Source organism: Malurus melanocephalus, unplaced genomic scaffold (assembly GCF_030028575.1).
Source record: "Malurus melanocephalus ecotype Western Australia unplaced genomic scaffold, MMel_1.1 scaffold_1180, whole genome shotgun sequence".
Taxonomy (NCBI): domain Eukaryota; kingdom Metazoa; phylum Chordata; class Aves; order Passeriformes; family Maluridae; genus Malurus; species Malurus melanocephalus.
This window is the reverse complement of record NW_026624412.1, coordinates 63,217-73,272: the sequence shown is the minus strand read 5'-3', so window position 1 is coordinate 73,272 and position 10,056 is coordinate 63,217. Positions and strand designations below refer to the sequence as shown.

Sequence of the window (10,056 nt, the reverse complement as noted above, 5' to 3'; positions counted from 1 at the left end):
TTTATATATTTCACTTATCATATATTTCACTTATTCATATATTTCACTTCTTTATATATTTCACTTATTTATATATATTACTTATATATTTCACTTATTTTTATATTTCACTTATTGTATATTTCACTTATTCATATATTTCACTTACTCATATATTTCACTTGTTTAATATTTCACTTATTCATATATTTCACTTATTTATATATTTCACTTATTTATATATTTCACTTATTAATATATTTCACTCATTTAATGTAATTCACTTATTGATTTCTTTCACTTTATTTGTTTATATATTCCATTTCCCAAAGAATGTCCCTTCCTGGATCCCAACCCCAAATCTCTGGGATGAGACACGAGGCTGAGGAGCCCGACTGTGCCTCGCTGGATTTCTCCTCTCCCTGCATTTCTTTGTTCTCTGGGAATCCCGTGCATTTTCCTCAACTTTATCCTTCAATTCACTGCTCACCCTCCTCATCAARAGCGCGGGGATCGATCGTAAATCAGCTGAGGGAAATACTCAAGTCATTACCAAAGTAGCTGGATTTTCATCCCTGATTAAGGCTTAGATAAATGAGCGCTCCAACTGATGTAATTAAGGAGACAGACAGGGGGACAGCTCAGGAAGCATCCAGTAATTCTATTTTTAAACATATCTCCGCACTGATGTATAACAGGGGAAGTAAATAAGTATCTAATTTAAATTCTGCCGGCACAATTAGAAATATTAATCTTAACATGAGCGATGATGGCTCACRTTGGTGCTTTGCAAGAGCTTTTCCAGCTGACAGAGATCGATGAGTGCTGAGGGCTCAGGTTGTGGGACCCAGCCTTGATTTTTCCACCACCTGAACTCTGGAATTTGTTGGGCACTTGYAGGGTTACACCTGGCAGGCAGAAATGCCTTTTCTCCTGTTTTTTTTACCTCAAAACTCCTTTATTTTTGTCTCCTCAGAACCCTTGCTCGAGGAGAAGAAACAACATTATTTTGGGAGCTATAAACAAGAGGAGGAGGTGGGTTTGTCAGGAGACTTTCTGCTGGTAAAAACACTCTGTAAAATGAACCATAATGAAAGATCAGCACTCGGGAGGTTTTGCCACCGCTGCCTTTTATGGAAGTCTATTATTACAATTATTGTGGATTTAGTGCTGGRAGCGCACACCTGGCACCTCGCAGGCTCATTTTCTCAGGCTGCAGCATCTTCAGGGACCCTSTGGAATGTGCTGAGCCCTGCCATTATGCAAATCAGGAATTCCCAGGCGTGCACATCCCTGCACTCGGTGCTGAGATTGCCCTTCCCCATTTGTGACCCGTCAGAGCTCAGGATCCTGCACTTGGAGAGGGAACGGGGAGGAATTGGGTTTTTCTGTGATGCTCAGGGGCTCAAAGGGGATCAAAGATCCTTTCCTGCATCACCCACCTGCTCTGAGCCTTTGAAACKTCCCCCAGACCCACATTCCCAATGGCTCTTTTTGTGTTTGGCGCTTCATTTTCCCTTCTCCCCCTTTTCCAGTCCTTTTGCCACTCTCAAAAGCCTTTGCAAACCAAACCAGCAGCCGAGGAGGTTTCACTGTTTGGATTTATGTTCATTTGGGGTGGTTCTTTGGGGGAGTATTCTGCTTTTTCCCCACCTCAATCTGCACATGAGCCATCCCCTCCCGTCCCGTTTCTCACCGTATCTGCTGATGGACGTGCGGGAGATGCTGGCAGAGGCWGGAATGTTGTAGGAGGAGGTTTGTTTGGGAACCAGAGCCACCACGGAGCGATCTGACACCTGTGGGGACAAAGCAGGGCAAGGTCAGCGAGATTCCCTGTCCTCTTGGTGATTCCTGGCTGTTGATCCCAAAAATCCTGGGAGGAACAGCCCAGAACACGCTGCCTGTGCCTGTGCCACAACGAGACACTGAAGGAAAGAAGAGATAAATCAAAAGACGTGGTGAAGATGCTTTTGGTCGTTCTGATTTAAGATTATGCCTTCCCCAATAAAAATGAGAATCCCAAGAATTGTTGTGATCCAATTAAAGTAACAATGCAGGGGGAATAAAAAGGGCTGTAATAACGTTATGGGCCATAAAACATTCCTATTAAACCATTTTTTATTTTAGCAATTTTTACGAACTTTAAAAGTTTGATTTACGGCGGAGCAAGTCATAAAGCCATCTTTCAGGGTATTTAATTGTTATCCCTTTACTGCTCCAGAGAAGGAATTAAACACGGGGAAGTCAAACTATAAATGAACATTAGCGCTAACAAGGTTTTGTTACAGCAGATTTTAGTAGCCATGTTTAATTTTATCCCCCCTATAAATCTGGTAGTCACTGGAAGTTTTCTAACTTATTCCCCTTAATTAAGGATCTGCAGGTTTGCAGGGAAGGGGCCTGAGTGGCATTTAATTTTGAACTTGTGACCTGCAGTGCAGCACAGCGAGGGAGCAGGGAACAGGGCCTGGCAGACACTTTTTAAAGGCTCAGCACAAAAGAAATGCCCCTTCCTGCTGCAGGAATTGCATTTTGGGGCTAAATCCTGCTTTATTTGCCTGGAATCCTGTGATGGACTGAGCCCTGACCCTATAAAAGGAGGTTTTTTGCTCCCCCAGCAGCTGCAGGGGTTTTTACAACATCTGCACACAGTGACCTGGGCTGCGTTCAGATGAAAGCTTTCATGGAAATCCGAGTTACTATTATTGCTGGTGATAGTGGAAAGTGAGAGATTCCTTAGCAAAACCCTCCAAACACCTCCATTATTTCCTTTGCCGCTCCAGCCTCGTTTCATCCAATTTATTGAGTCAGTGGAAGGAGTGATCAGCGCTGATTTTATTTTTTTAGGCTGTTTGTAGCTGCCACTTTGGGGAGAAACCCAAGCCCAGGATGCTGGATCCCTTTCCACCAGGGCTGTGCTTAACTGGGAGAGAGAGGCACTAAAAATCCCACACAAACACACGCACAGAACCCTCTCACTCCGTAAATTTGGGGTGGAATGGCTCCTGTCAGCTCAGCCCCAGCTTTGTGCAAATCAGCCTCCATCTCCCTCGCTCCCCCAACACCCCAGGGACGTGCTCAGAGCTGCCTGGCTGCTTTACAACTTTATAAATATTCTGATTATTCTACAGGCTGGAAACACGGGGCACAAAACACCTGAAAGACAAGGAAAATAAAACCTGGGCTGGGGGAGGAGGGAGCCCAGGTTGTGGTGCTTTTTACAGGGCAGTGAGGGTGAAATGATTCCAGCTCCACATTTGCACCACCCTCGGCTCTTAAGGCTCGTTTTCCACCCAAACCTTCCYTTTCTCCTCCTAATTTTTTCATTTAAAGCAGTTTCCTGGTCTCCTGGCCTCTCCAGACTCGCAGGAGCTGACAGGTATTCATGCTCTGCYGCCTCTGAGTTAACCCTGCGTGAGCCACTGTAAATCATCTGATATTAAATTCAGTGTTTCATTTTTTCCTGAGCGAAACCACACGGGGTAAGACTCTCCCATGGAGTTTAATGGCCATGAAACCAAAAGGGTACGACACAAATGTAATACAATTCCTCCCCATGTATGAAAGCTMCAGAGAATTTAACAAAGAATTACACTTATTTAAGGTTCTACATCTATTTTTTATAAATGAAGAAATAAGCAGGAGGCGCACAGCTCCCTCTATAATTTGATAAAGTGGTTCAAAACTATTAGAAAGATGAATATTTCCCTTTAATTCCAGTTTGGGTGTTGCGTGTGAAGGCTTCCCAYGATAAATGCGTTTGATCAGTTATTGTGTTTTTGTGATTCTAATGCAGAAAACAAAAGCGGTTTTTTTTGTGTCAAAACCCAACATCCAGGTGTGGAGCTGGGAAACCCTCGGAATTAAATAAGAACCCTCAGGGTACAGAGAGGAGGAGGAGGAGGAGGAGGAGGAGGAGGAGGAGGGTTTGGAGTCCAGCCAGCTCTGAATAAAAGATGGGCAGAGCGTTACAAAGCAGCTGCCATTTCTCTCCTAGAAATCCAGAAATCATCTTCACTACTCTTCTGGAAATCCACATTTATGTTAATGGCTGGAACCACACCTGGTTTGTGCCTCACATTCCTGTGAAATGTGAGGCAGCAGCACTTGGAACTCTGGTGATTTTATACCCTCYTTAAGCTGGGCCTTTACCCGTGTGTTTGTTTTACTGTGTAGTCCTGGAGCATTTTTGATACCTAATAAAAACATTTGCTTCAACAGAAAAAAACTCTCAAACTGACAGGAATAACAAATAATAGCAGTAGCAATAACAATAATAGTAATAATAAATTTATATCTATCTCTATAACCATATCCATAACTATATTTATATATGTTTATATCTATGTTCATTTCTATGTTTATATTTATATTCATATTTTTATTTATATTTATATTATTTATATTTATATTATTTATATTTATATTTATATTTATATTTATATTTATATTTATATCCATATTTATATCCATATTTATATCCATATTTATATTCATATATATTTATATCTATATTTATTTTTATATCTATATTTATCTATATCTATATCTATATCTATATCTATATCTATATCTATATCTATATCTATATCTAATATTTATTTTTATTTTTATATTTTTATATATTTTTAATATTTATTTATATTTATTGCTGTTTACTTTTGACAAAAGCCTCGCCTTGACAAGATTTCTGCTGCACCTAAAAGATTTTTACTTCTCTTTAATGCCTGAGGCAGCTCAACTGGGCTGTGGAGCTGGAACCGGAGCAGCACACACGTGTCCCTACCTGGCTGAATRTTTGGCAGCCAAATTCTCCTTTCTCCCAGAGCAAACCTGACATTCAAACGGCAGCAAGAGCTGCAGCATCTCGAGAGCTGCGAGGATTTTGTTTATTTTAAGGGTAATTTTTAGGCTGGGGCGTTCCCACAGCCCTGGGATGGAAATGCTCCCTCCCCCAGCACCCAACACTCATCAGACAGGCACAGCTTTCACTCCCGACTTCCTCCCCGTGACTTTTAAAGATCAAGGCATAATAAAGTCTCGCTGCTTCCCTGCGTGTTGGTTAATCCCTTGCAACTGTCAGGTAAAACAGATTTTTTTTTAGGAACAATGGAATTAATCTGCACAACTCCTCTGACATTTCATGGCAATCTGTGTTTAAATCCTGGGGGCTGCTTGGAAAAGTTGACCCCGGAGGTGCTTTTTAACATGCGCCGTGCATATTGATGTGCTCTCCTGCCTGGCTCTCTGATTGCAGGGCTCCTGTCAATACTGGCTCCYGTTCAAGGCCCCCAGCGTGAGCCAGCTGATGGACTGGAGATGCTGGATAAACAGGGAAAAGTGCCAGATTAAATACTCAACACTTCTGGGGAGSTGCTGATGGACAGGAGTAGGTTACGGGTCCCAATTAATGCAGTTATCCTGAGCAGAGACAGAACTGCCAGGGGAGCCTTTGATTGCTGCACCCGAACCTTCCTGAGCTCCCTCCTCACCTGCCTTTGCTTCTTCTGCTTTGATTCCTGAACCAAACCTTCCCCAGCTCCCTCCTCACCTGCCTTTCGTTCTTCTCCTTTATTCCTGCACCCAAACCTTCCTCAGCTCCCTCCTCACCTGCCTTTGCTTCTTCTGCTTTGATTCCTGAACCAAACCTTCCCCAGCTCCCTCCTCACCTGCCTTTCCATCCTCTCCTTTATTCCTGCACCCAAACCTTCCCCAGCTCCCTCCTCACCTGCCTTTCCATCTCCTGCTTTGATTCCTGCACCCAAACCTTCCCCAGCTCCCTCCTCACCTGCCTTTCCATCTTCTGCTTTATTCCTGCACCCAAACCTTCCCCAGCTCCCTCCTCACCTGCCTTTCCTTCTTCTGCTTTATTCCTGCACCCAAACCTTCCCCAGCTCCCTCTTTACCTCCCCTTCCTTCTTCTGCTTTGATTGCTGCACCCGAACCTTCCCCAGCTCCCTCCTCACCTGCCTTTCCTTCTTCTTCTTTATTCCTGCACCCAAACCTTCCCCAGCTCCCTCCTCACCTGCCTTTCCTTCTTCTCCTTTATTCCTGCATCCAAACCTTCCTCAGCCCTCTCCTCGCCTGCCTTTCCATCCTCTCCTTTATTCCTGCACCCAAACCTTCCCCAGCTCCCTCCTCACCTGCCTTTCCTTCTTCTCCTTTATTCCTGCATCCAAACCTTCCTCAGTCCTCTCCTCGCCTGCCTTTCCATCTTCTCCTTTATTCCTGCACCCACACCTTCCCCAGCTCCCTCCTCACCTCTCCTTGCATCTCCTGCTTTGATTTCTGCACTCAAACCTTCCCCAGCTCCCTCTTTACCTCTCCATCCATCTCCTTCTTTGATTGCTGCACCCAAACCTTCCTGAGCTTCCTCCTCACCTGCCTTTCGTTCTTCTCCTTTATTCCTGCACCCAAACCTTCCTCAGCCCTCTCCTCGCCTGCCCTTCCATCCTCTGCTTTGATTCCTGAACCAAACCTTCCCCAGCTCCCTCTTTACCTCTCCATCCATCTCCTGCTTTGATTGCTGCACCCAAACCTTCCTCAACGCTCTCCTCGCCTGCCCTTCGATCCTCTGCTTTGATTCCTGAACCAAACCTTCCCCAGCTCCCTCCTCACCTGCCTTTCCAACCTCTCCTTTATTCCTGTACCCAAACCTTCCCCAGCTCCCTCCTCACCTGCCTTTCCTTTGATTCCTGAACCCACACCTTCCCCAGCTCCCTCTTTACCACTCCGTCCATCTCCTGCTTTGATTGCTGCACTCAAACCTTCCTCAGCTCCCTCCTCACCTGCCTTTCCATCTCCTGCTTTGATTCCTGCACTCAAACCTTTCCCAGCTCCCTCCTCACCTCTTCTTCCATCTTCTGCTCTGATTTCTACACCCAAACCTTCCCCAGCTCCCTCCTCACCTGCCTTTCCATCTCCTGCTTTATTCCTGCACCCAAACCTTCCCTAACTCCCTCCTCACCTCTCCTTCCATCTTCTGCTTTATTGCTGCACTCAAATCTTCCTCAGCTCCTTCCTCACCTGCCTTTCCTTCTTCTGCTTTGATTCCTGCACCCAAACCTTTCCCAGCTCCCTCTTTACCTCTCAGTCCATCTCCGGCTTTGATTCCTGCACCCAAACCTTCCTCAGCTCCCTCTTCACCTGCCTTTCCATCCATCTCCTTCTTTGATTCCTGCACCCAAACCTTCCTGAGCTCCCTCCTCACCTCTCCTTCCATCCTCTGCTTTGATTCCTGCACCCAAACCTTCCCCAGCTCCCTCTCTTCCCACTTTCACACCGTAAGGAGCCCTTTCCAACAGGCACTGCCCTATCCAGCTAAAGGTTTCAAGAATTTCTTAGGCTGCTTCATCCCTTTCCTGTGATTTTTTTCCTCCCCTGCTGCACTCAGGCTGTCCCAGACCCGCAGACAAAGCCCTGAGCTGCCCGTGCTGCCCTCCCCAGGCTCCTCATCCCCAGCAGCATCAGCTCAGCCCCTGCACGGCTCGCTCTGCCTCTCCCTCAGGGCTGGCAGCTTTAATTCAGCCAATTTTCACCTCTGCTGCCTCCCCTGAGCTCCGTGTCAAGGTTGCTTTCCCCCGTAATGCTCAAGCACATGGAACCCTTCTGGTTTGTCACAGCGACCTGAGCTCCCTGGCAGCCTGGGCAGATGAGACACTCGGGAATTCAGTCCAGACAAAGCCCTGAGCTCCCGTTCAGAGGGGCTGCTCCCTCACCTGATAGTGCACCAGGGTGTTGAGGCGYTTCCAGTCACCCTCGATTTTGGTGGTGATGTCCTCGTCCTGCAGCACCACGCGGGCGATCTGGCCCTGCCGCCACTCTGGGGACAGGAAAGGCCACGGTCAGGGGGGGCTCCAGGCTCTGCAAACCCCACCAGGAGCCCCCCAAAGCCCCTCTGATCACCCCTCCCATGGGGCAGGGGAGCTCCTACCCAAATCCATGTCCACAGCTCTCGGTCTTTGCGAGTAGGGCACGTTTTTGTACACGGCGTCCAGGATCTTCTCCTTGACCTGGGTGATGGTGTCRCAGTTCAGCACCTTCACGGGGATCTCGGGACTGTTCTCGTTGTCTGGGTTCACACAGTTCAGGATCTGCAAGAGAAGAACCACACCGTGCTAAAGGAGCCACCTGTCCCATAAAAAAACCCCACTGCGAGCCACCTGTCCCATAAAAAACCCCACTGCAGCCCTAAATACATCAAAATTATTCCATCTAACATTTTTTTAATATCATTACTGCCAGGAGACGAGTCCTGGATGTTCTTTTCTTTGCTGCAGGAGGGCAGTGCTCAATGCACAGGGAGACAGAACCTCCCCCTCCACCAACCTTTCCAAACCTGAAAATTTGGGACACCCCTGCCTGGGACAGAGCTCCTTATTGCCCAGGAAACTCTCACACCTCAGGCAGGGTGTTGATCCCTGCTCCAAAGCCAGCAGGATGGGCTGGCAGCTCTGCAGCACCACTCACCAGGGTCTTGTACTCGATCTGCTGCCGGATGAGCTTGTCCTCGCTCAGCGAGTAGCGCGCCTCGCCCGTGATGGCATCGATGGGTCCCTTCTCCATCTGCTGCTTGATGGCACAGTAGAGCATGAACAGGGGCTCTCCAGCACATTCCTGCACGAGAAAGGGAGCCCAGAGGTGACACGGGGCTGAGGGGCCTCTCTTGTGGGGCTCCAAACCCCATTTGGCACAGGATTCCTCCCAGGGCTGGCCCCACCCCACAAACTGAACCCTCAGCCCATGTCTGGCCCCACTGACCCACCCCTCAGCCACCCAGGGTAGCCCTCACCCCACAAATTGAACCTTCAGCCCATGTCTGGCCCTACAGACCCAATCCCGTGCCACCCAGAGCTGCCCCCACCCCACAAATTGAACCCTCAGCCCGTGTCTGGCCCCACTGACCCAACCCTCAGCCCCTGTGCCAACCAGGGTTGTCCCCACCCTGCAAATTGAACCCTCAGCCCGTGTCTGGCCCTACAGACTCAACCCTGTGCCACCCAGGGCTGCCTCCACCCCACAAATTGAACCCTCAGCCCATGTCTGGCCCCACTGACCCAGCCCTCAGCCCCTGTGCCACCCAGAGCTGACCCCACCCCACAAATTGAACCCTCAGTCCATGTCTGGCCCTACAGACCCACTCCTCAGCCACCCAGGGCTGCCCCCATCCCACAAATTGAACCCTAAGCCCATATCTGGCCCCACTGACCCAACCCTCAGCCCCTGTGCCACCCAGAGCTGACCCCACCCCACAAATTGAACCCTCAGCCACCCAGAGCTGGCCCCAGCAGCTCCTGGAGGGAACAGCCAAGCCCATGAGCCCCACAGCTCCATGGCTCTGCTGGCTTTGGCAGAGTAAAACCACTCCTGAATGTGCATGGCTGTAAAAAATGGCAATTTGAGATCCCGATCGCACTGTTCACTCCCCTGGAGCAAATTCAGAGGSGCTTCCAAACCCACAAATTGAGTTGAGAGCTGTGGAAGCCGAGATATGGAGATGTGAGAGTTTCCCTAAATAATGAGGAGGTGAAAAACAGAACCTCCTTTCCACAGGATTTACTCAGGGGACCTGAGGGTTGAGGGAGGCTTTGAGCRTGGAGCAAATTCCCACCTCTCCTTCCATCCTCTGGAGGAGTTTGACCCCAAATCCACCCGGGGGTGGCTGCAGGGTGAGACAGCAAAGCAGCAGTGTCATCCCTGCTCTGATTCTCCTTACCTTGAGGAATTTGTGGAGCAGGAAGGCGAACCAGTTCGTCAGCATCTTCTCTGCCACCGACTCGGTCCTGGGGAAAACAGGAGGGCACACATCACACACGGAGCCTGTCCCCAAAGCCACACTGTCCCCACYGTCCCCCTGGTGACACTCAGCCCCTGCCCGTGGTGCAAATCACAGCCTGGCTCAGTAAATCAGGGGATTTTCAGCGGTTCCTGGCAATCAGGGACAGCCGAGTGACAATGGCAGGGAAATTGCAGCTTTCCCCMACCCCGAGTCCTCTCCCCACACTGTGCCCGAGATTATCTCTAATTTAAACACAATGGATCCTAATGAGCCCTTTGATGCCGCCTCAGCAGGACCCG

The 10,056-nt window shown here is 48.5% G+C and overlaps 1 protein-coding gene across 1 annotated transcript in view; it reads right to left on the bottom strand.

Moving 5' to 3' along the window:
* Positions 1–10,056, bottom strand: part of LOC130586502 (plexin-A2-like) — a gene marked incomplete at both ends in the record, with an annotated part of 72,001 nt that overhangs the window by 2,891 nt on the left and 59,054 nt on the right. Inside the window, 6 exons of the mRNA XM_057387304.1 lie at positions 470–507; positions 1,676–1,775; positions 7,698–7,801; positions 7,913–8,072; positions 8,449–8,595; positions 9,695–9,761. Coding sequence (XP_057243287.1) covers positions 470–507; positions 1,676–1,775; positions 7,698–7,801; positions 7,913–8,072; positions 8,449–8,595; positions 9,695–9,761 — 616 coding nt within the window. The remainder of the gene's footprint in view (positions 1–469; positions 508–1,675; positions 1,776–7,697; positions 7,802–7,912; positions 8,073–8,448; positions 8,596–9,694; positions 9,762–10,056) is intronic.